The sequence below is a fragment of the Hemiscyllium ocellatum genome, chromosome 17 (genome assembly GCF_020745735.1).
Source record: "Hemiscyllium ocellatum isolate sHemOce1 chromosome 17, sHemOce1.pat.X.cur, whole genome shotgun sequence".
Lineage (NCBI taxonomy): Eukaryota > Metazoa > Chordata > Chondrichthyes > Orectolobiformes > Hemiscylliidae > Hemiscyllium > Hemiscyllium ocellatum.
In genome coordinates this window covers 40,435,103-40,462,022 of record NC_083417.1, presented here as the reverse complement: position 1 = coordinate 40,462,022, position 26,920 = coordinate 40,435,103, and the positions used below count along the sequence as shown (strand labels likewise).

The following is a 26,920-nucleotide window of genomic DNA, read 5'->3' as shown; positions in this document are numbered from 1 at the left end:
TTACTTTTGGAAAGAGTTTTTAATATATAATTAGGTCAGACAGTCCTTCATAATAGTGACCTAAAACGCATATATCAGAGAACAGGGTCTGCCAGAGCATTGATGGGAAATTACTTATTGAATGGCATTAATTTGCTTTTATTTCAGACTAATCAAAGATTTATTTTAGCTCAGAAAGGCCTCAGATTAGAAGATTTTTAGGGCACCTTAAAAGAAGCCTGACTGGGGTCAGAACCATCTATAGTGTCTACTAGAAAAGGACAAAGAATAAGAATACTACAATAAAGGAACTGGCCCTTCAGCCCACCAAGTCTGCACTATCATATGACACCGTTCTAAACTAAAAACATTTGCCTCTATGCGGTCCATATCCTTCAATTCCCTATTCCTGTATCTGTCAAGATGCCTCTTAAATATTGCTATGATACCTGCTTCTACCACCTCCTTTGGCAGCACTTTCCAGGCATTTACCACCCTTTGTTTAAAAAAGAACTTGCCTCATACATCTCCGTTAAACTTTCCCCCTTTTACCTTAAACCGATCTCCCCACATAATTGATATTTCTACCCTGGCAAAAGACTCTGACTATCCATTCTATCCATGCCTGTTATAATTTTGTAAACTTCTATCAGGTCGCCCCTCAGCCCCTAAAATTCAAATTAAAAACATGTCAAGTTTATGCAATCTCTCCTCTTTGCTAATACCTTCCAAACAAGGCAACATCCTGCAAAACCTTTACTGTACCCTCTCCAATGGCTTCTCATCCTTTTGTTAGTGTGGTGACCAGTACTGTATTCAGTATTCCAAATGTGGTCTAATTAAAGTTCTGTACAGCTGCAATATGACTTGCCAATTTTTATACTCTATACCAAACCAATGAAGACAAGAAAGAAGGCCATGAAAAAGGAGAGTTTTTTTTTCACCTATAGCGTGGTAAAAATACAGAACATGCTCAGAGGGTGTTGGAGGCAGATGTCTTTGCAACATTGAGAATTTAAAATCCCAAGGCATATTAGGCTAGAGATCAAGTGCATGTAAATGGGATTAGTATACTTGGTGTTTGTTGGTTGGCATAGGAATGGAAGGCCAAAGCATCTATTTCTAGGATGTCTAGAAAAAGGAATAAAAATCAGCCAATGAACCAAGAAACTATGCATTGTTCAAATAATATAGCTGGTCTTTCTTGCCTTTCCCTTATATGAAGTATAGAACAAATCTGGAAAAGCACAGTTAGTTCAATCATAAAATTTAGTTTGTGCAGTTTGCACGTTTTTAAAAGCTGAGAAATTCTAAACTTTCAAATGTTGCTAGTATACCATGTAAGAAAAAATTACAGGTCACAGGAAAAATTGGATAGAATCAATAATGTCAAACTTAAATATTTGGCATAGAGGAATACTTTCTCTGGGTTTAAACTCTATAACAGATAATACCAGAAAAGAGAATGAGACTTTCTTCTTCTTTGAATTTTAGCAGAGCTTGGACTTTTCCTTAATTTCTTTGTTGTAATAAACTTACATTGTTCGAGAAATTCTACCTGATATGGCTTTCAGTGATTGATCATGTTTACTGCATATTTTAAAGGCTAGATTTGGCAGGCTAGATTTTATTATAGGTTCTTGGCAAAAGTGATGACTGCAGATGCTGGAAATCAGAGTCTAGATTTGAGTGGTGCTGGAAAAGCACAGCAGGTCAGGCAGCATCTAAGTAGGAAAATCGACATTTCAGGCAAAAGCCCAACATGTCCAGTCGCACCAGCAGCTGGGTGGTAGATAGGTAATGATAATAATAAAAGGTCAAAAATATTCATAAGTATTTAAAAATGAGTGTAGCTCACATAAATGATGGAGATAGAAGCAGGATAAGTTATCATGAGGAGTGAAGAAGTGGCATTGTGAAGAAAAGACATTGCACAAATAACTTTTGGTTTCCCAATTTTGAACAACAATTACATTAAAAATAGACTTTATCTATATGTGCTCAACAAGAGTGAGGATCTTGTACTAATTAATTTCCATAGAAGAAAAAGTAGTGAAGAAATTAAAGTCTGTTAAATCGCCAAGGTTTTCCAAAATTTCTTGGGTTCTAGAATATTTCTCACATATGGAAATAAGCAAGTAAAACATTGCTGCCAATTAATCTGACTTTAGTTATCAGGAAAATGCTGGGATTGTTTCTTAAGTCATAATTATACATTTGGAAAATCATAGAATGATTGGACAGTCCAATATGGTTTTCCAAAAAGGAAATTGTGTTTGACAATTTTATTAGAATTTGTTGACCATACAGCTCTGGGTTAGATAAAAGGAGCCATTAGATGTAATAATCTTGCATTTCCAACAGACACTTGACAGGGTGCTGTACAAAAGCTTAATGCTTAAGGTATGGGTTTGATGTGGTAGGAATTGTTAACAAAGAGCTGGCATAAACAGATAATTTTCAAGTTGATGGGCTATAATTAGCAGGGTGCCACAGGCATCAGTGCTGTGGCTTCAGTTATTTTGAATCTCTATGAATGAGCTAGATGAAGAGACTGAGAGTAAGCTACTAAATGAATATTTTGCATCAGTATTTACTGTGGAAAAGGATATGGAAAATACAGACTGTAGGGAAATAGATGGTGACATCTTGCAAAATGTCCAGATTACAGAGGAGAAAGTGCTGGATGTCTTGAAACGGTTAAAGGTGGATAAATCCCCAGGACCTGATCAGGTGTACCCGAGAACTCTGTGGGAAGCTAGGGAAGTGATTGCTGGGCCTCTTGCTGAGATATTTGTATTATCGATAGTCACAGCTGAGGTGCCGGAGGACTGGGAGTTGGCAAACGTGGTGCCACTGTTTAAGAAGGGTGGCAAAGACAAGCCAGGGAACTATAGACCAGTGAGCCTGACTTCGGTAGTGGGCAAGTTGTTGGAAAGAATCCCGAGGGACAGGATGTACATGTATTTGGAAAGGCAAGGACTGATTCGGGAGAGTCAGCATGGCTTTGTGCGTGGGCAATCATGTCTCACAAACTTGATTGAGTTTTTTGAAGAAATAACAAAGAAGATTGATGAGGACAAAGCAGTAGATGTGATTTATATGGACTTCAGTAAGGCATTTAACAAGGTTCCCCATGGGAGACTGATTAGCAAGGTTAGATCCCATGGGATATAGGGAGGACTAGCCATTTGGATACAGAACTGGCTCAAAGGTAGAAGACAGAAGGTGATGGTGGAGAGTTGTTTTTCAGACTGGAGGCCTGTGACCAGTGGGGTGCCACAAGGATCGGTGCTGGGTCCTCTACTTTTTGTCATTTACATAAATGATTTGGATGCGAGTATAAGAGGTACAGTTCGTAAGTTTGCAGATGACACCAAAATTGGAGGTGTAGTGGACTGCGAAGAGGGTTACCTCAGATTACAACAGGATTTTGACCAGATGGGCCAATGGGCTGAGAAGTGGCAGATGGAGTTTAATTCAGATAAATGCGAAGTGCTGCATTTTGGGAATGCAAATCTTAGCAGGACATATACACTTAATGCTAAGACCCTAGGGAGTGTTGCTGAACAAAGAGACCTTGGAGTGCAGGTTCATAGCCCCTTGAAAGTGGAGTTGCACGTAGATAGGGTAGTGAAGAAGGTGTTTGGTATGCTTTCCTTTATTGGTCAGAGTATTGAGTACAGGAGTTGGGAGGTCATGTTTCGGCTGTACATGACATTGGTTAGGCCACTGTTGGAATATTCCATGCAATTCTGGTCTCCTTCTTATCAGAAAGTTGTTGTGAAGCTTGAAAGGGTTCAGGAAAGATTTACAAGGATGTTGCCAGGTTTGGAGGATCTGAGCTACAGGGAGAAGCTGAACAGGCTGGGGCTGTTTTCCCTGGAGCGTCAGAGGCTGAGGGGTGACCTTATAGAGGTGTACAAAACTATGAGGGGCATGGATAGGATAAATAGACAAAGTTTTTTCCCGGGGAGTCCAGAACTAGAGGGTTTAGGGTGAGAGGGGAAAGCAATTAGGAAGCCAAGTGACATGTTAGCTGTTATTGCAAGAGAATTGGAAATATGAGAAAAAGGGAGCAATGCTTGTATGAGGCTTTGGTGGGACGAATCATAGAATATTGTGCAGTTTTGGTTTTCATATTTATGAAATGATTTAATTACAATGGAGGCAGTACAACATCAACTGAATTGCTTCCTGTAATGAAATAAAAGTTGCCCTGTGATGAGAGGTTCTGGACTTTAGATCTCACTGAAATGTACATGATTCTGAGGACGCTTGACAGGGTGGTTCACTGACTTCTTATTTCCCCTTGAAGAGAAATCAGGCACAGTCTCAGGAGGTCATTCATTTTGACCTGAGATTAGGAGAAAATCTTTCACATAGCATTTATCAATTTTTGAGTGTTGTGGATGCTCAGCTGTTGAGTATATTCAAGGCTCAATGAGAGATTTTTGATCTCTCAGGGTAGTGAAAAATACTGGTGAGAAAGCAGAGTTAGCAGCATTGAATATTGAACAGGTTCAATGTGTTAACTGGTTCTCTCCTGCCATTATATCTTATGTTCTTAAAATGACTCCCCATTCATCAAGAACATAATTCCTATGTTTTCCTTGTCTAGCCCTGTCAGAATTTTAAAGCTTTCTATGAGATCCCCCTTTATTCTTCTAAAATCCAGTGAATATAGTCCTAACTGATCCATTTGCTCTGCACACATCAGTTCTGTCATCCCAAGAGTCAGTCAAGTGAATGTTTGTTGCAGTCCTTCCATGGCCAGAGCATCGTTTTCTTTTAAAAAGGGGAGATCAAAACTGCACATAGTATTTCAAGAGTGGTCTTCCCCCAGGCCCTGTATGTTTCGTCTGACTGCAGAAGTTATTTAAAATTATTGAGTGAGGAAGGTTTTAGGAAGTTTTTCTTTATACAGATTATCGGAACAGGTTATTTCATTTAAGGAAAATTGGAAAAAAATGTTTCAAGTTGCTGATGGTACAAGCACCTAACACAACCCAATGGGATTAAGTGCTTTCTCTTGATAAGAAGAAATTTGATCAGTTGCTCAGATTTCACTTGTTTAAAGCATTATTTGCTACGTTATATGTGCAAAGTGTGTAAACTTATTTGTTTTTCTTCCTGTAGCCGTTTGGTGTGAATCAGCCTGGGCCATATATCATGTACACAACTGCAGATGCAAATGGGTATCTTAAAAATGCATCAGGTAGGTAAAGTTAAAATTTGGGTCTAATGTAACTTATTTTTGCAGTTTATTTTCACTAATGTGCTTGCCAGAAATATTTTTTTCAAATTGCTTAAAAGGAATAAAGATGAATTGAACTGGTATGACTGAGGTACTTCAATAAGGTATTGCATTTGGAACTAAGTCTACCAAATAGCAACCAGGAATGGTTTCTGAATAGCCCTCAATAAAATATAGTCATTCAATTTTAACAATCCCTCACTCAACAGAGATTTTACATGACTCAATTTCAAATTCAGTGTTAGATGTGACTACTCTGGTTCATCTTATTAATTAATCGATCTGTGATTCTTATATCTGTAATTTCAATATTTTATTTACAACAAAGTTGGTTCTGCCTTAAGTTCATGTATCAAATCATAATAAACATGCAAACACTAAGCATTCACATCCATGTCAGCTTGCTGGATGGAACTTTTAAATGCAGCAGTTCACATCTGGTGTCCAAAGTCCAAGCTGCACAAGGCAGGCCACCAAAGTGCAACAGCTTTTAAGCTTATTTCACAACTTATGTGCTCAGTCACAAAATATGTTGCAGCCACAATACTGTGAACTGTACTGTTTGAAAAAACAGTAATTATTTCTTTCTTGTTATAAAGTCTACCTGCCTAACCTATCTCCTGATTTTGTCTTGATTTTCCTGTGTTCTCTTCCAGCGCACTCTAATGTCCATCGTTACCTTCCTTAACTAACAACAAGACTTTGTTGTTCAAGTAAATGTTATATGTGTGTTAACCCCTATAGTAGCTCTCTTATTTTGCTCAGACAATTTATTTTCCAAAGATACATTCGCCACATACCACTCCTTCTAAACTGTGGGGTGGCACTGTGGTTCAGTGGTTAGTGCTGCTGCCTCACAGTGACCTGGATTCAATTCCATCCTCTGGCGACTGTGTGGAGTTTGCACATTCTCCCAGTGTCTGCGTGGGTTTCCTCCGGATACTCCAGTTTGCTCCCACAATCCAAAGATGTGCAGGTTAGGTGGATTGGCCATGTGAAATTGCCCATAGTGTTCAGGGATGTGTAGGTTAGGTGCATTAGTCAGGGTCGCGAAGGTGGTGCTGGAAAAGCAAAGCGGGTCAGGCAGCATCTGAGGACCAGGAGAATCGACGTTTCGGACATAAGCCCTTCATTAGGTCGTTCCTGCTGTGCTTTTCTAGCACAACACTCTCTCAGTTGTGATCTCCAGCATCTCAGTCCTCACTTTCTCCTGCATTAATCAGGGGTAAATGTAGAGTAATAGGGGAACAGGTCTGGGTGGGATGCTGTTTGGAGGGTAGATGTGGACTTGCTGGGCTGAGGGCCTGTTTCCACACTATGATTCTGTTTTATGAATTCTAGTTAATCCATGATGTTTTCACTCATATCAAGTTTTGTTTTCTTACTGTTATCCTTTAAGCTGAGTTAGCTTCAAACTACAAATTAAAATAAAATAAATGTGAATTGAAATTCTTGAACTGAAAATTATCATTGAGTTTATGTTCTGCAGATTTTGTCTCCTAAACTTTTCCTGCTCTTTGAACAGTTTCAGGCAACAATGTTATTCTAATAGTGAACTAAATTCTATCGAAGCAATGTCATTATTCCTGACTTTAAAAGCATATTTCTCATAATAATGCATAACTAGTAAAAATGGTGTGTGGTGTTTTGAAGCTATATATTTAAAGGCAATCCCACAGTACCATTGTCTGCTATGAAATTACCTGGTTTAAATGTCAGAGAATTCAGCACAGGGAACATAGAAGAAATTGCAGTTGTATTTGAGGAGGAAACCCTGGAAAAGAGAATATTTTCCTTACTCGCTATAATAATATGTAATGGTGCAGACGGCAGACATATGAGAATATATCTAACTTTCAGAGCTACCACAAAGTGATTTAGTTTGCTTTGACTAGGCTGAAGAGGTGTGGTTGTTTTTGACACATAACAAGTTTGTGTATTACAGCTCTATGAATTAATGTCATAGCCTGAATTTGTGATCATAATAACAGTGAGCACTTAGTTATTATGAGTAAAAAGGAATTATGGCCTTCACACACAAAGGCAAAGTCAGGAATTCATTATCTGATGTATGTAACTACCCCATACATTTGCTAAACTGCTTCCTTACTGATAAACTCATCAATGAAACGTAGAAATCTGTGATATTTGCAGCACTTAACATTAGCTACCCACAAAAGGTGCCAGGAAAACTTTGGGCTTCCACATCAAAATTAGTTGAATTTTGAATGATGTAATAATTCCTAATTACTGCCAATTTATTTTACACTAAAAATATACTTCTGTACATTTTTTTCAAATTTTAATTGTTCTTAGATTTTTATTTTAAGTTACTTTACTTTGTTGAGCTGTGAAAACACAAATTTATTCCACAATTGAGGAGCAATTTTTAAGGATTATTTCGTTGAACACTTAAAATGCAATACCAGTATAGGCTATGGGCCAAGCACTGAGAAATGGGATTCCATTTACCTTCAACATTTATTCCCTTCATCACCTGTGGCAGCACTATGTGATCGAGATGCACTGCAGTAACTCAGCAAAGCTTCTCTGACAGTATCTTCCAAGCTCAGAACCTGTACCCTCTAGAAGGACAAGAACAACACATACAAAGGAACACAAATAGCTGCAGGCTCCTCACAAAGCCACGCGCTGTACGATCATAGAATTATATCGCCATTCCTTCACAGTTGCTCGGTCAAAATTCAGGAGCTCTCTTCCTATAACTGTGGACTCCCAATAATCCCAGCACTCCAATGGGTGCAGCACATCAAGAAGACAGCTCACTGGCACCTTTTCCTGGGCAACTAAGGAAGGGTAATAAATACTGACCTAGCCACTGACACTCTCATCCCGTAAACAATAAGAAAAAGTTATAAACAATAGCAAGATTTCCTCCAATTTCTAGTTTTATGAAGCTCATGAAATACATTTAAAACCAAATTGTTCAAGTTTGTTTTAAAAAAAAGTGATCATAGGAATCTTCTCACAAATCTTGCAACATCTCCAACATGTAATAACAAAAATAAATTCTTGCAAATGTGATGTGAAGTGTGTGATTTATCAATATTTATTATAATTGAATTCATATTTTTGAGTTTCAAACTTGTGTGTCAGAAAGAGCTCAATAAGTTGAGTATTTTTATAGCTCTGCTGATTTTAAAACAGTGTTGGAGACTTCCTGAAGATTGGATTTTGATTTCATTGGGAGAATTTATACTGAACAAAATCAATGGTGTAGCCCGCAGATGGAAAGATTCGGAAAAATATTAGGCTGAGGAAAATCACCCATGACTCGGAAAAAAGCTTTTTTGTTTCAGTTGAGGCAGTTTGTAGAAAGCTTAATTGAACTTAGATGGATAAAAGTGTTGCTCCTGAGAAAGGGAGGTTATTTTAGGATTGTTAGGAAAGAGATTGCATCAGTGTAAGCAGTTTATCAAAAAAATTTCAGATTGGCAGTGTTTGGTTATAAAACCGAAGAGATTATTTGAGGCTGAGAAAATCTAAGCTCAGTTGTAAAAAGGCTCCAGGAAGAAGGTAATCAGACTTTCAAGATGTGGAATTGAAGGAACAGTTAAATTAAGCCTTTCAGATTTGAAAAATAAAGAAATTCTCTGTGATGTTTGAGTACTGTAAAGGAGGACTTTTAGGATTAATGAGATTGTATTTTACCGTGTGTTTTGAAATCTTTAAATTTGTATTATATGTACAAAATTTTATTATTCTGTTTTGTTTTCAGTTTTGTTATAGGCTTCAGTTTTATTATTAAATCCATTTCTGTTATTCTGTAACCATGGGTGAGGTGCTAGAGGACTGGAGGGTGGCTACTGTTGTGCCTTTATTTAAGAAAGGCTGTAAGGAGAATCCTGGGAACTATAGACTAGTGGTGGATAAGTTGTTGGAGTGATTCTGAAATTTAGGATTTACATGCATTTAGAGAGGGATATAGTGGCTCACAAACTAGATTCGAGTTTTTTGAGGAAGTAACCAAAAGGATTGATAAGAGCAGAGTGGTAGACAATTGTTTACTTGGACTTTACTAAAGTCCTTGATAATGGCTTGGTTCTGCATGGTAGACTAATTAGTAAAGTTAGATCACATGAGATTCAGAGTGAGTTTGCCAATTGGATATAAAGAAGACAGAGGTTGATGGCAGAGGATTGTTTTTCAGACTGGAGGCCTATGACCTGCAGTGTTCCAAAGGACTTGTTACTGGGTCCACTTTTATTTGTCATTTATATATATGTGTGAGAATATAGGAGACTTGGTTAGTAAGTTTGCAGATGACACCAAGATTGGTGATACAGTGAACAGTGAAGATGATTATCCAAGATTACAAGAGATCTTGATCACTTGGGTCAATGGACTGAGGAGTTGCTGTTGGAGTTTAATTTAGATAAGCTTGGTAAAACAAACAAAGGAAGGATTTGTACAGTAGCATTGTAGAACAGAGTGACATAGGGGTTCAGGTATATAACTTTTTTGAAATTTGCATCATACACGATGGTTAATAAAGTACTTAGCATGCTCAGACCTTGGAGTATAGGAGTTGGGGTGTATAATGAGGTTGTGCAGGACATTGGTGAGACCTGTCAGAGCTGTGTGCAGTTCTGGTCACCCTGTTATCAGAAAGATATTATTAAACTGGAGAAAAGATTTAGCAGAATGTTGCTGGGAGTGGAGGGTTTGAGTTATAAACATAGGCCGGATAGGTTGGGAATTCTTTTTTACTGAAACGTAGAAGGTTGAGGGGTGACCTTCTCGAGGTTTATAAATTCATGAGGAGCATAGATAAGGTGACAGCAAATGTCTTTTTCCTAAGATGAGGAATTCAAACTAGGGAGCATATTTTCAGGGTGAGAGGAGAAAGATTTAAAAAGGGCATGAGGGAAATTGTTTTTACACAGAGAGTGGTTAGTGTGTGGAATGAACTGCCAAAGGAAGTGTGGATTCAGGTACAGTTAGAATATTTAAAAGAAGTTTGTAAAAGTGCATGAATAGGAAAGGTTTGGAGGGATATGAGCCAACACAGGAAGGTGGGACTAGTTTTGTTTGGGAACATGGCCGGCATGGATGAGTTGGACCAAAGGGTCTGTTTCCATGCTGTTTGACTGTATTAAGTGTCTGTGTTTAAATGAAAGAGCATCTTGTTAAAATCAATGGGGAAACAAAATGTGATCTATCACGCCAGGTTTCAGCCAGTAATACCATCAGCTGGTGTCATAAAACTGACTGGATGATGGAATTGTCCAAACTTTGGCTTTGTCTTATACTAAGGATGCTCTCAAAATAAGAGCACAAATGTATTAACAGTTAAAATGCCGATACATAGCTATGTTAAATAACTTTCTTCTGAGCATTTTTATGATCACATCATTGCCAGTGAAAGCATAAAAGCAAGTTGTTAGGTTAGATTCTCTGCAGTGTGGCAAGAGGCCATTTGGCCCAACAAGTGCACACCAATCCTCCCATTTCCCTCTGACTAATGCACCTAACACTATGGACAATTTAGCATGGCCAATTCACCTGATATGCACATCTTTGGACTGTGGGAGGAAACCGGAGCACCCGGAGGAAACCCACGCAGACACAGAGAATGTGCAAACTCCACACAGACAGTCGCCCGAGGCAGGAATTGAACCCGAGTTCCTGGCATTGTGAGGCAGCAGTGCTAACCACTGAGCCACCGTGCCACTCCAAAGCAGTCTTTCTTTCTCCATGGCTCACCATTATCTATCTCCTTGTCTTTCACTATGTTCCATCTCCTCCAATCATTCACTGCTTCTCCCCTACTACAGTTATCAAGAAGGGACACTTAACCCAAAACATTCACCTCTACGTTCTCTCCACAGATGCTTCCAGACCTGCTGGGTTTCTCAAGAAATTCTTGCTTTTGATTCGGATTTCCGCAATTCTTTGTCTTTTGTATCACCACAGTTCTCTGTTTTACTAGTACGGTTAGACTAGTTCAGCTTATGGTCAATGAAATTGTCAGTGCTAATGCCATTGGATGTGAAGGGTGATGGTTAGATTCTGACTTGTTGGAGATAGTCATCCTTTGGCCCAATGTTTCTTGCCACTTGTCAGCCCAAGCCTGCAAATTGCCCTGGTCTTACTGTATTTGGAGATAGTCTGCTTCAGTAACTGAGGAGTCGTGAATGGTTCTAAATGTTACACTATAATCATCAAACATCACTACTTCTGATCTTATGATGAATGCTCTTGATGAAGTAGCTGAAGATGGTTGTGCCAGGGATCAGTTTAGAATGAGGCAAATGATACTTAAAAGACAAATTTAAATAAAGGGAAGTAAAGGGAAAATACTGTAGATACTTGAAATCTGAACCAAAAAAAGTGCTGAGGAAAAGAAGGTATAAATCTGGCAGCATAATAAAGAGGGAAACAGAGTTAATTTATTGAATTGAATATGACTTTTCTTTGAAATAGGTGAGCCCAGGCTTATTTACCTTTTTCCAGCACTTCCTGTTTGTCTTAAGCTAAAGGAATGCAAAATGACAGGGTTTGATGAACTACATTGTAAGGTCGTGACTAAGTTAACAGAGAAAATTGCAGACAACCTAATAGTTATAATTCGGGACCCTGTTAAGTGTGGATGTGTGTCAGAGGACTGGCAAGTTGTCACTGTTGCTCTTGTTCTTAAATGAGAGGAGCCAAACAAACAATTTCCGACCAGAGAGCTTCACATCTTTAGTGGGGAAATTTAGAAATTCTTAATCCTTCACTGGAATTTTTAAAACTGTGTATCTAAATAAGGAGAAAATAGTTAGGAGTATCTAACTTGCATTTAAAGACAGGAACGATGGACTAATGTTAGAACACCCTGACTAGATATCTGACTTGTATGGAAGAACTGCAATGGATGAACTTCAATAAAACCTATGACAAGGTACCATGAAGGAAATTATGTGAGAAGATTATCAGCTGTGGAATTTGGGCAAGTTTAGAAAACCTTGCTAAATATTGATTAGAGGAAAGGAAACAAATTTGGACATTATTTACAGAGTGACAAAATATATTGCAGTGTCTCTAAAATTTAATTTCTAGGACTATTACAGTTCATTTTACATACTGTACCAATTGGGTAGGTTCTGAGCCAGAGAAAGCAGTTCCAAATTTGAAGTTAACATCAAAAGAAATGATATGATTAATTATTTACAAGGGCAAAGGAAGTTGCAAGTGGGTATTGATAATATAGATCAATGGGAGAAAGGATGTTAAGCACGATTCATTATTGGTAAGTGTGAATTGTTTACTGATAATTAAGCAGAAAGAGCACTGGAAACTGATAGACCTAATTCAGGAGTTAGTGCAAAGCAGAATAGTGCATTGCTTAAAATGTGTTGCTGGAAAAGCGCAGCAGGTCAGGCAGCATCCAAGGAGCAGGGGAATTGGTGTTTCGGGCATGAGCCCTTCTTCAGGAATGAGGAAAGTGTGCCAAGCAGGCTAAGATAATCGGTAGGGAGGAGGGACTTGGGGGAGGGGCGTTGGAAATGCGATAGGTGGAAGGAGGTTAAGGTGAGGGTGATAGGCCGGAGTAGGGGTGGGGGCGGAGAGGTCAGGAAGAAGATTGCAGGTTAGGAATGTGGTGCTGAGTTTGAGGGTTGGGACTGAGACAAGGTGGGAGGAGGGGAAATGAGGAAACTGGAGAAATCTGAGTTCATCCCTTGTGGTTGGAGGGTTCCCAAGCAGAAGATGAGGCGCTCTTCCTCCAGCCATCGTGTTGCAACGGTCTGGCAATGGAGGAGTCCAAGGACCTGCATGTCCTTGGTGGAGTGGGAGGGGGAGTTGAAGTGTTGAGCCACGGGGTGGTTGGATTGGTTGGTCCAGGTGTCCCAGAAGTGTTCTGTGAAACGTTCCGCAAGTAGGCGACCTGTCTCCCCAATATAGAGGAGGCCACATCGGGTGCAGTGGATGCAGTAAATGATGTGTGTGGAGGTGCAGGTGAATTTATGGTGGATATGGAAGGATCCCTTGGGGCCTTGGAGGGAAGTAAGGGGGGAGGTGTGGGCGCAAGTTTTGCATTTCTTGCGGTTGCAGGGGAAGGTGCCGGGAGTGGAGGTTGCATTGGTGGGGGGTGTGGACCTGACGAGGGAGTCACGGAGGGAGTGGTCTTTTTGGAACGCTGATAGGGAAGGCTTTTCGGAATGCTGATAGGAACACTTATATTTCCCTTCCCTCCTCTATCAGTGTTCTGAAAAGACCACTCCCTCCATGACTCCCTCGTCAGGTCCACACCTCCCACCAACCCAACCTCCACTCCCGGCACCTTCCCCTGCAACCACAAGAAATGCAAAACTTGTGCCCACACCTTCCCCCCCCTTACTTCCCTCCAAGGCCCCAAGGGATCCTTCCATATCCGCTACAACTTCAACTGCACCTCCACGCACATCATTTACTGTATCCGCTGCACCCGATGTGGCCACCTCTATATTGGGGAGACAGGTCGCCTACTTGCGGAACGTTTCAGAGAACACCTCCTGGGACACCCGGACCAACCAACCCCACCGCCCCGTGGCTCAGCACTTCAACTCTCCCTCCCACTCCACCAAGAACATGCAGGTATGCAGGTCCTTGGACTCCTCCATTGCCAGACCATTGCAACACGACGGCTGGAGGAAGAGCGCCTCATCTTCTGCCTGGGAACCCTCCAACCACAAGGGATGAACTCAGATTTCTCCAGTTTCCTCATTTCCCCTCCCCCCACCTTGTCTCAGTCCCAACCCTCGAACTCAGCACCACCTTCCTAACCTGCAAACTTCCTCCTGACTTCTCCGCCCCCACCCCCACTCCGGCCTATCACCCTCACCTTAACCTCCTTCCACCAATCGCATTTCCAATGCCCCTCCCCAAGTCCCTCCTCCCTCCCTTTTATCTTAGCCTACATGGCACACTTTCCTCATTCCTGAAGGAGGGCTCATGCCCGAAACGTCGATTCACCTGCTCCTTGGATGCTGCCTGACCTGCGCTTTTCCAGCAACACATTTTCAGCTCTGATCTCCAGCATCTGCAGTCCTCACTTTCTCCTTGAATAGTGTATTGCACTAATAAGGACAGATCCTTGCAGTTCTTCCAATGAGTATCACAGAGAATTAATGTAGGGCTTTGCTAAAGATAAATGAGTGTTACTAAATCTACAGCTGAATAACAATCTCCTCCATTTTTCTTCTTTGTCCTGGCTCTTCACCAATTCCCCTCCCCCGCCCCCTTTCTCCCAGCCCCAGTCCATGTCTCAAAGAAGTTTTTGTGGTTGATGTGACACTGGGATTAAAATTCATTTTACATGTACCTAAGCGTCTGTTGCACATTTTAGATTGCATTGCTTTTTTTTTACTTTGTTGCCTGGTCTGGAGACAAACACAGTCTGTTTTCAAGATCCAGGATTGCTGTATGGTGACTCATTCTGCAGAACAGACCTGGAGCTCTAATTGTGCACAAAAGCTGCTGCAAGAAAGCAGTGCACCAGCAGGGATAACTGTAGAGTTGCAGATGAGAGTGGGTTGAAAGAACACCTACACAAAACCTTTGTCAGATAGAATCTACAGAACAGAGACAGAGAGCACCAACATGTCAAACACTAAGATGATGGAGCACTGAAAAATTACAACTAAGATACCCTCTTGTTGTTTATTGCAATATTACTACATGGAGTTCAATTAAAACATTGCATGGTACCAGATTGATTTTTTCTTTTGTTTACATAAGGACTGCCATTTTAAAAAATTTTGAGATGTTCTGTTGTGCATTTTGTGTCAGTGAATAGTTTAATTTAGCTGAATCTTGTATAATTCTATTTTTTTCTCAAAATCTTTGGGTCTTGTTCATTCACCATTGGGAAGACTGCAGTATTTTGGTACAGCAAGCTCCCTTCTTTATTTATGTGTGAGTAGTTGCTACAGACATGTTGATGATAATCCCTTAATGACCATATCCTTGTTTGTCAAAAATATTTTCTCAGGCAAACATTGCTTAAAATATATCCTTGGCTTTGTCCTTTTCATCTTTTGTCAATTTGTTCAGCATTCAATCTTATCACAATAATTGCAAATAGTTTTACTTTATTGCATTAAGGATCATAAAATTCAAACGTAAAGTATTTACCTATTAATATGGTAAGAGTTTCATGCAAGTCCTTGGGTCCACCTAGCCCTGCTTTGATTTTGTTCTGCTCAGTATAGGCAAATACCACAATTTGCACTTTATATGTCTACTTGAGGCAAGTTTGGAAAATGTTGCAATATGGTTTATAAATGGAAAATGTACCATAAGCGAAATAATTGAAAACATTGTCCAAACACATTAATTTGAAGCGTTACAAGATAAGCATGGGCAAAACAATTCAATAAGCAGAGCTGGAGTTGGGTCAAGGTGAAGATTGGATGAGTAGGACCTTGTTCTGAGTGGAATAGCAAGAAGGGTTGCAGATCAGCCAGGATAGGCAGTACCAAAAGACCTTGTTAAGGCATTCAGTTAGGTTGATTTAAGAAAAGAGAACAATGCACAGAGGTTCATGATGACTGCATGAGTACTGTGCATTATGTGCTAATGGCACTGCCTTTGTAGAACATTATAAACACAGACAGAGAATCTTACAGTGAAAAATGTTTTTCAAAGAAAATATGATCTTCTACTTGCTATGTAAACATATGGAATTTAAAACCACGAAGTTCATTCAGTTTTGAATTATTTCTAAATTTAAGGAAATAAACAGAGTCATAGAGATGTACAGCATGGAAACAGACCCTTCGATCCAACCTGTCCATGCCGACCAGATAAAGTAATTAATCTTCGATTTGCTAAACAATGGATTGGAGTTTGTTGTCTGCAACAAATGGATGCTGTCACATGTACATACTCTTGTACCTGGCCACAGACTTCCAATGAATTTTACAATGGAGCTCATTATAGACCAACAAAGTGGAAGAGTACTTTTTGCAGGAGGCATGGGAACTTTTGTGTCATTTTATCCAATCAGATTGAAGAATTGCAAATGCGTAATAAAATATGAAATTGAAGAGATCAAGTAGAATGTTTAATTAATTTCTAAATTGGATACAGAAAATGAGATAAAGTGGAGGAAAGAAAATGGAATTAAGCATTGCGAGGTATTAAAAAAGCGAAATTAATTTTTTGTCATTTTTAATCTCCAGCAATCGTTAAGATAATGAAGCAATGAGACTGTCAGTGTTATTTTTCTGTACCAGGGAAACATTTGGACAGTAATGATGTGATAACTATTGACTAAAAATGTACTTACTCTGCAGTGGCCAAATCCTAACATTTTTGGTGAGGTTCGTAAGTATATCACCTTACAAATACATGAAGTTGTAATACTATGTATTTCAATGTCAGTCTCTCAGTGAGATATTGTCAGACCAAGGATTCTAGAGAGGTAAGACAACTTGGACAGCGGATTTCCTGATTTTTCTCCTTTAGCTATGCCTGTGTGGTTACCAGAAATTGTTCTGTCATCAACACTTTGACAACACTGAACACTTAGTCTCATCAGTATTTCTACACGAAAATCCAACTTGTATTTTCAGTATATTTACATGTATTTTGTGCAGGACCTGAGTGTAATAAAACTAAAGCATTTTGTGCATGACAGATGATGGTATTGGCTTCTTTCAAACCATGTGACCATTAGTAATGCACATGCTGTGGTCCTGAGCAGGGAATGTGTATCATCTCTGATGCATTGGGTTGCTTATCCTGTCAGCATCAATGTATGTGATTTGTCGTGTGCTAAGATTTTAAACTGATCGAGATTGTTTAGGAAAAAAAGCATAAAATAGATCCAAGGGCTCTGCCAATAGCAAGAAAATTAGCCAGAATGTCCACTTTTGCCACTGTTCTGCACCAAATTCTGCCTATACTGCTAAGTGATGCTGAGTTATCATGAAAAGTTGTTTTAACTGCTTACATCCTCTTATTTAATTGCAATTTTCCTTTTTTACTTTTCTGGCCATGCAACATTTCCCAGTTGCAAAGTATGCCAGAACAAAAAATAAAGGGAAAACTCCATTTAGAAATGAGATGTGATTTAAAAAAAACGTTCATGTTAAGAGAATATGAAGTAATATGAAATTGAATCACATAGATTAGTTTGGAACTTAATTTCAATGAACAGTACATGTCTTGTTGCATTTGAATTTTCTTGATTATTCTGGTCTATTTTCAGCTGGACAACTCAGCCAATCAGCACATTTTGCACTACAGCTGCCCTATGTAGTCCTTGGCCTAGGACGTAGTGCAAACTTTCTCGACCATCTCTATGTTGGCATTCCTCGACCTCAAGGAGAAAAGGTAGTAACCCAACAATTATGGCATGAAGTTAGGAGCTTCTGTCTCTCCATCATTATATGGTAACATGCTCCTATTTATTTGATGGTCAGTGTGCACTTCAAATTTGTCCTAATGGTTTTGGATATTCTTAATATCCTAATTAAGAATCTTACTCTTAATTTTTAAGAATTAATTTGTAATTTAGCATTTATTCTTAATGCTAGATTTAGAAACACTGTTGACATTACAAAGTGAATGAGCTGCGAATGAGCAGTGAACAAAATCTCCTTATACACCTACAAAATATAAACACCTACAACAAATAAAATACATAATTACAACTGTAACAAAATCTCTGATAAAAGTAGGACTGTTTCTTCTACAGAACATAGAGGGTGAAATCAATTTGAGTCACCCAAAGAACTGTCATCTCCACACACGATTGACAATACTGAATTATCACTATTCTGGCAGAGCTGGTAGTGTGACCATTAGTAGTCTTGTAAAGGGGAATAAAAGGCTTTGTTGTATAGATTTTTACGTAGATAAATTTTAAAGCCTTGCCATACATGTTTTTAAGATTCCTTTCCATCATCCATCATTCTTGATTGAGAAAATTGATTATTTATGCTCTTTACATTCTCAAGCCCTTGCCAATTCTGTAAAGGAAAAATATATATGGTTACAGACAGAAAGAGGAATGGTAGAACGTGAATTGTATAGCCACAAAGACAGCACAGCGATACAGACTGAATTGCACTGTAACAATTCTGTGATTTTGTGATTCTCAGGCGAACAAGTGTTTTTCACAAATATGTGGATTTTTGTCTGTGCATTGAAGCAATTCAGTATGGTTGTGCTCAAATTGGGAGTCATCTTTATACAAGAAAAATTAAATCATTTAAGTATTTTCCTTTTTAGTTTCTGGTAATCAGTAAGAAAGTAGAAAAGTAAATATACCTTTTTCCTTTGAGTATTTTCCTTATAATTTTTGTATGCATCTTCTTCATTCAATCCTTCCCAAGTACCCATCATTTGACTTTGGCCTGCAGGCTGAATGTAATTGTTTTGACACGGCAAATTCCTGGGAACTTTGAGTGTGTGCAATGTTAGCTTTACTGGTTTATTTTTACAAATATTATAAAGTATATGAATATGATACATGAAAGGAATGCTGTGTAACTAGAAGATGTGCTTGTAAATGTTCTCTGTTTGAATGAACGGTACATCTTTTGACAAAAAAAACTTTCCTTACTAATTACTTTCTATCTTATTTCCCTGTTAGTCTATAAGAAGACAAGAGTGGACAGCTATTATTCCAAATTCTCAACTTATAGTCATTCCATATCCTCATAACTCACCAAAAAGGTAATATTTACATGTTTATATCTCTGCAAAGTCTCTGAAAAACATTTAGCACAAGTATTTTGAAAATTGTCAGTTAGCTTTTGTTCCTGGAAGCTTAGAAAGTCAGACTAATCCTCCCAATAACTCTGTATGTTAGCCAAGGTTCACTCTGCAATTACTAAATTCTAAATTATATGAATCAGTTTTAATATAAGGAATATTTTGAAGAACACTTGAATTTCCTCACAAATGAGTGACTTGCTATTTGGCATAGTAATTTTAGACTATTACATTTGTCTAATTTAGAAAACTTTTTTGGGTATAGACCTTTCTAAATACCTTGGTGTATCCCTCTTAGTTTTATGCACAACTGGCATTATGATTTCAAAACCTTCCCAAGAGTGCACATTTTAGCCAAGCCCACTATTTCATTTTGGGTAGGAAATAATATCAAGTGAACCTGCAGCTCTGGGTTCAATGTGAATTATTCTCGATATACCCAAACATAATATGCTGTATTCCGATTTTAAAATGCTAATAAGTAAGTTTATTTTGGACCAGATTTTGCTTAAACAATGAATCTCTCACTACACATTCTGTTAGACTTGTTTGTGCACATTGGATTTTAACATTCTTTTGTCCATGAAGTTGCAATGTTTTCAAGCTGATCATTGCCGAAACTATTGCTTTTCAAACTAAATACAGCTTGAATTTTGCAGGATGCATAAAAGTATGGCTCTCAACACTTGTCATTCTTAAGAATTTGTTTTTTTTACTTTTTCATGGGCTTTGGGAATCACAGGCTAGGCCAGTGATTATTGTGCAGCACTAACTGACTCCCTAATTAAAAGTTGGTGGTGACTTGCCTTCTTGATGCCCTGTAGTCATTGTGGTGTAAGTGCACTCACAGTGATGTTAAAGATAACTTCTGGCAGTAGAATTGTGCGGTTAGATGCAATATTAAATGCAGAAATTAGGACCTGCTATCCAAATTTCTTTGCTCTCCAGAAGCTGCAGCATGCTGATAGTACACCATGACTCAGCATTTAAATATGTGAATGGCATAATGTTGCAATGTTTATCCGTTACATAGCATTGTGTCCCTACCTTAAATCCATACAGTCTGGATTTTAACCCCGCCTGTTCCAGAGGTGTGTCATAACATATCCAAATAGTTTGTTTGAGAATATCTAAAATGGTTGACTGACCCTGCAAGAGAAATTTTTTTTTTTGATTGCAACATCAAAGTTGGTAATTACTGCCAACCAACTTTTCTCATGCTGATTTATAGGTACCATCTTCAGATTTTACTTGTTGGAGGTTTGAATAAAATGAATCATCTTTTGTTTTGTTTCTTTGATATTTTAAACTCTCACAGTTTAAAATTCTCCTCTCTTTATTTCATTGAAGCTAAATGTTCTAACTCCCAACTTCCTGGTTTAGGCTTTGTATTCCCCAGTAGGGATGTTTCTGCTGCTCATGTAGGGCCCAGACCTTTTTATAGATGGGTGCTGCACTGTTTCAATTCTCTGATTTGTACATTAGTGTACTAACAATAAGAAGATGGTTTCTTATGCTCCCTTGCTGGTGACTTTGGAGTCAGAGAGCCTGTTAAATTCGACAGCTGTAATTCGACGCTGCGATGTATTAGGCCAGCTGTCCATCCTTAACCCGATTAGGACCATAAAGACACAATTAATGACGAATTGCAGGTGCAACCTCAGTTTTCGGGGTTGAAGAGCAGTGGAAGGACCCAGAATATTATCCTACTCTAACCTCAGGCAGAAAATAGGGAGGGTGCCTCCTTTTCACAATAGACACGCCTTCATAAGATTTGACTCCTTTGGGGGCTCCTCCTCTTCCTCTCCACCAATTTCCCCCTTTTAAGCTCCCAAATGCCACTCCCTCAGGCCTGCCAAATAAAAGTGTCGAAGAAACCAGTAATGAATAAAGCAATAAGAAAACAGTAGTCAAGATCCATAAAATATAAGTTTGGCCTCCTTAAAATAGCCAATTTGTAAAGGTTCAATAAGCTTGTTTTGCTTTTGTATTCTGCATTTCTACTCATATAATCTGAGGTTCTTGTGTGGGTTTTTAACAGCCTTACCAACTGACTTCCCATTTTTTAAGAACTCTGAAATTATCATCATGGCATTTTCAAAAAATATTTTACCATTTTCAATTTTCATAAAATTTGCAGGTCCACAAAATCCTGAAAGTGCCCACAAGGAAGCATATGCCATGTTTGCCTTTATTAGTTAAGGCATTGAATACAAGAGTCAGGAAGTGATGTTGCAGGTTTACAGAACTTTGATTAGTCTGCACTTACAGTATTGTGTTCAGTTCTGGTCACCACATTACAGGAAGGATGTGGATTCTTTGGAGAGGGTACCGAAGAGGTTTACCAGGATGCTGCCTAGATTAGAGGATTTGAGCCATAAGGAGAGGCTGGATGAACTAGAGTTGTTTTTTCTGGAGCAGCGGAGGCTGAGGGATGACCTGATAGAAGTGTATGGAATTATGACAGGCAAAAATAGAGTTGGCAGTCAGAATCTTTTTCCCCAGAGTTGAAATGCCTAATACTAGTATCTAATACTAGCATGCATTTAAGGTAAGGTGGGGGGGGGGGGAGCCGAGGGGGCATTCAAAAGAGATGTGAGGGGCAGGTTTTTAACACCTAGTGTTAGGTGCCTGGAAAGCGCTGCCAGGAGTGATGGTGGAGGCAGATACAATAGAGGTGTTTAAGGAGCTTTTACTTAAGTACATGAATAACTAAAGAATGTAGGGATATGGACCATCGACAGGCAGAAGGTACTAGTTTAATATGGCATCATGTTCAACACAATATCATGAGCCAAACGGCTGTTCTGGGCTGTACTCTTCTATGTTCTAAAACATCTACCTTTGAAATCTACTAAATTGTTTCTATCCCTTGAAGTGACTTATCAAAGCTAGGAAAAATGAGATTAGGATAAAATAACAGAGGACTTAGTGCATAAATACAATGCAGGCTGTAATGCTGAGACATGCATGTCTGGCAATTTGCGGCTTCAGCTGCAGGTTTGTGCTGAGTTAAATGATCTCAAAAAGCAGTGGCAGAAGCAGTGTTGGTATCATTGTTGGATAATTACGGAGTATAAAAACCATTATCATGTTGCTGACTGCAATCCAGAGACTCATCCTGAAAGGTTATAATAGCTTTCAATGGTCATGTGGTTAGTTAATGGATGTTCTGCTAACAGATGAAGAAGGCCATTTAGTAAAGGTAGTAAAGTTCAGTTAGCACCCATGGTACTGCACTTCCTCATCATTCTGTACCTTTAAGAAAAGAAAGAGGAGCTTTGTACTTTCAGTAAGTGTTCTTAACTTGATTGACTTTCTGAATTAGTTATGCTAATCCTTAACAAATTATTGACTAGGCTTCAGCTTGAATATCATGTCCTGTTGTATGCACATGAAAAATGCCAAGCATGTCAGGTCCTTCATGTTGCAAAGCTGGTGTTTGTAAAACTGTAAAATGAGGAAAGCATTGTGTGGTCTCGATAAAAGGTAGTGTCTTTTCTGTGTTTGGATTTTTAAAAAATATAGGTCTGTGAGCAGCTTGGGATTTGCAGGTGCACATTGAGCACCCAAATTTAAACACTTGTATTAAAAGGCCGTACGGTTAGCAGACCACGCAGCACTTTTCCCAAGACAACAACTTTTAAATTTCACCAATCAATTTAAACCAGGCCCTTGGATACCAAAAATCTATTAAATTTAAATCTGATGATTTTGACAACCTAGGATCAACGCGATTGTAAAAATATTGATTGGTCATCAAGGTTATAAAAGAAGGGGACAGTTGAAAACTCGTTAGAGCAAACTGCCATCTGCTGAGATAATAGCCCTCAGCTTTTAGAGAAAGCACCATCTGTTTACCAGAGTACCACGGCACACCATCTAAATTCCTGACACAAGAATCTGCAGAGAAAACATTCCGATAAGAAGGATCAGCAAAGAAGACACACCAAGTTCCAGAAGACTCAGAACCTGGCAGTAATTTCAAGTGACTAAATTTGTTGTTTTGGGGTACAAGTGGGGCTTGTATTTATAGGAACAGCATACCTTGAGACTCTTGTGTTATTCAGGAACAGTTAGCAGTTAGGAGGAATTGTTCGGTCTGTTAACAATTCAGTTAGTTTGTTCACTGTTACAGTTAGATAAATGAAGTGTTATTTGTAGATTGTAAAGTGAGTGTCAGGTATTTCTTTTACTTAACGAGGGCGACACAGTGGCTCAGTGGTTAGCACTAATACCTCTCAGAGCCAGGAACCTGAGTTGCACATTTTCCCCATGTCTGCTTGGGTTTCCTCCACAATCCAAAAATGTGTAAGTTGGGTGGATTGGCCCAAGTCAAGTTAAATTGCCCTTAGTGATAGGTGCATGAGTAGGGGAATGGGTCTGGGTGGGTTACTCTTCAGAGGGTCAGTGTGTACTTGTTGGGCTGAAGGGCCTGTTTCTGCACTGTAGGGAATCTAATCTAAAAAAAACCCACAAAACGTTGCTGAAAAAATGGATTACACTCCTTCTCGCAACCCTTTTAACAGATAGGGCAAGTTAATCACCCTTTGGTGATTAACTCCACTTCATAACACTTAGAAACTGTGTAAAGCAAGTTTATTCTGATGCTAAACAAGATGAGGAACTTCAGTCTTGTCAACCTCATATTTGGATCTCCTTAACTAATAAAACATCCCACGGTATTTTATAAAAGTGATTATAAAGCAAAATTTGTTTCCAAGCCAGGTTATATTAGGGCAGATGCTCGAAGTTCGTTTTTTTTTAAAAAGCTTTTTTTCATATGCACCTTTCAAGGAGAAAAAGGAGGTAGAGAGTTTGAAACTTTTAGGGTATGTCCACCATTTGTGAGGAGATTACTAACAGGATGTTGAAGAGGGTAGAGTTAATGGGGCACAGATATCTTGAAGGTTTGTAGCCAAGAAAGGATTTGAAAAGGAGAGAAATTCAGAATCAAGGCACTGCTTAACCTGGAGCCAGTATAAGTCAGTGAGCAAAAGGGTAATGTTTAAGGAGGACTTGGTGCAAATAAGCACACTGGAAATACCCTTGGATGTATTTTTTGTGCTTTCAGAAGTATCATAATTTGGCACAAGTTGCAAAACAGAAAAGAAGCAAATACCAACAAAATTTAAGTGGGCACCAGTTTTTTTTTTCTTTTAAAAATGATATTGTTTCAATTGAAACCTAACTTCATTTTCTTTTCTTCTTTTCACAGCTGGAGTGCCAAGTTATATTTGACGCCCAGTAATATTGTATTACTTACAGCTATAGCCTTAATTGGAGTCTGTGTTTTCATTTTGGCTATAATCGGCATTTTACACTGGCAGGAGAAGGTACTTTTGAAATTTCAGTTGACGTTTACATCTAATGTACAGATTGGTGTTTTATACATCAGTTATTAGTTCCGAGGTCTGCAAGCTGTCACATTTATGACTAATCAGTAGATTCTGTCATGGCCAAATGAATTGTTATGTTCATTTACCTTAATTTCTGTTGATGTTTTCAGTATTTAACGGCACAGGATTACTAATTGATTGCTTCTGTTGTGCTGTGCAGCACTGTTTCTTAGAAAAATGTGTAAGTTAAATAGTATGATTATCCATTATAGCAAATTTACTGAAGTTGTATAAAAAGGAAGCATGGCCCAACAATAAGGTTTGGAGCCTTGTGACCCACAGTTACTTTAAGTGCCATTATTCAGGTTACATACCCGCTTTCTTTTTCTGGGTATTGACTCAGACTGACCCTGACTGATTGACCACCCAACAATTAAAATGATTTTCTGACCCATTATTCTCCCCGCCATAAATACTAACTACTTGACACCTCTAACAATACCCTTCTCTTCTACCACAATCTATCTGTCACTAACCGGTGCATTCCAGTCTTATTTCACCACATTATTGGTTGCTATGCTTTGCCCTATACTCGAGAAAAGCTTCCCTAAATACTATCATCTCTCCTTTCTTAATTTGTTCATAATGCACACTTCTTCAACAAAGCTTTTGGTGACCCTTTTTAATATTTCATCCATTTTGTATTGTCCCTCTGTGAACATCCTTCAGTCATTTTTCTGAACTAAATTGGCTGTCTAAGTTCAATACACAGCTTAGGTTGTTATTAAGTGCAAGGCAGTAAATTTACCTTATTTTGTTGGAATTCCCTTATTCCACAAGCCAAAAATTTGCTGTAAAACATAGGTATAAGTCCACAATGCCAGTAAAAACTATAACTATAAATGTTTTTGATATCACAATATTGGGATGGCATCCACAGAACTATGAGTTTGTGCTAAATGTAAAAGGCTATCCCCAAATTGACCTATTCAGGCTTCACAGAAGAAACAGAAACTGCAATAGTACACATTAATAGTTTGATTCACCATTTAGAACAGATTCCTAGAGGCAGGCAGGAAGCAAGAATCCTTATCATGTGGAGCAGTTCTTTTGAAGAATAAGGGTGACTTGCAGGGTCAATCATTTTACTTTTGTTACTGATTAAGCATCCTTTAAAACTGCAACAGTATGAAATAGCTGTGCTTAATGCGAGGAGGTCAGGTAAAATTCCTGCACTAAGAACACCCACAGATTTAGAGAGATCCCTTTGAATGTTTAACATACGAGCTTAACATTTGATTGAAGTCTTGCAAAGATCTTTCTGCTGTAGCTTTATGAAGATTTGTTTAAATATAACTATAGATTTATAAATGTTTAATTTGGTTAAAGAGAATTGAATCAAAATTAAACTATTTACAGGGCATGCAGAATAAAATGGACCTTAGGATATATGTGCATAAATTTTTTGAAGGATGTCTGTGCTTTAAATAAACACGTTTACTAGAATGGTATCAAGAATGAAAGGCTGGAGAAATTGGAATTGTTTTCCTTAACAGAGAAGCTTAAGATAAAATTTGATAGAAGCATTGAAAAACATAATGAGAGTACTGGAGATATCTTTGAATATTGAATTATGATCTGGACTGCATTGTCTGAAAGAATGATATAAATTGTAATTTTCAAAAGGAAATTTGATAAATATTTGAAGGGGAATAAAGCAACAGGGCTGAGGAGAAAGAGCAGGATAATGCAACCAATGAGACAATTCTGTCAAAAGAATTATCATATAAGCTTCCTCCTTTGCTGTATCATTCTAGGGTTTTATATTACTTAAAGGTTTTCTGCATGTAAGTAATGATTACAGAGCAAATTGTATACAAACAAACATTTGAAATAGAAAAAGTGGACTTTTGACTCCTCAAGTCTGCTCCACCATGCAATAAAATCATGGTTGATGTCACTGCACACAAAATGTATGGCATTACAGCACATATACATGTTTTAGCTCTTTATAGTCTGTTGATGTCACAGCAGTGTGAAAGGGCCATTTTGGTCATTTGCAAATGCAAGGGTCCATATTGGATAATTACTCCAGTTTGGAAAATGGGCTTCCAGCAGCGACTGAAAAAAACATTGAGATTGGCGATAAAAGCATTAAGTTACTTGTACAAGTCCACATGGCAGTGTCTACTACTCTCATTCCTGATGAAGGGCTCTGGCCCGAAACGTCAAATTTCCTGTTCCTTAGATGCTGCCTAACCTGCTGTGCTTTAACCAGCAACACATTTTCAGCTCTACTACTCTTAAGTCAGCCAGAAACCTAAATAACAAGTAGTACTTATGTGTAACCATCACTTCTTGACTTTTAATTGCAACAGGGGAGCTATTAGTAAAATAAAGATTAGCTCTGTCAATGCTGCAGATATGGTTAATGATGGACATCAGAAATCGTTACTGATCAATTCCAGTCATTCTGCTATAAAGTGCATTTCTTCAATGTGAATTGGTTATAACGCGATTGAAGAATTTAGACTTTTATTTGTAGAATGCAAACTTTCCTTGTATTGGTTATAACATGATTTCGGTCCCATTGGTTTAAATGGTGCTGCTGTTAGTGCTTAGAACGCGCGATGGC

At 38.5% G+C, this 26,920-nt stretch overlaps 1 protein-coding gene across 1 annotated transcript in view; it reads left to right on the top strand.

The window, feature by feature from the left end:
• Positions 1 to 26,920, top strand: part of itfg1 (integrin alpha FG-GAP repeat containing 1) — a 245,573-nt gene that overhangs the window by 208,182 nt on the left and 10,471 nt on the right. Inside the window, exons 14-17 of the mRNA XM_060837695.1 lie at positions 5,119 to 5,197; positions 17,436 to 17,560; positions 18,825 to 18,907; positions 24,165 to 24,282. Of these exons, the coding sequence (XP_060693678.1) occupies positions 5,119 to 5,197; positions 17,436 to 17,560; positions 18,825 to 18,907; positions 24,165 to 24,282 (405 nt within the window). The remainder of the gene's footprint in view (positions 1 to 5,118; positions 5,198 to 17,435; positions 17,561 to 18,824; positions 18,908 to 24,164; positions 24,283 to 26,920) is intronic.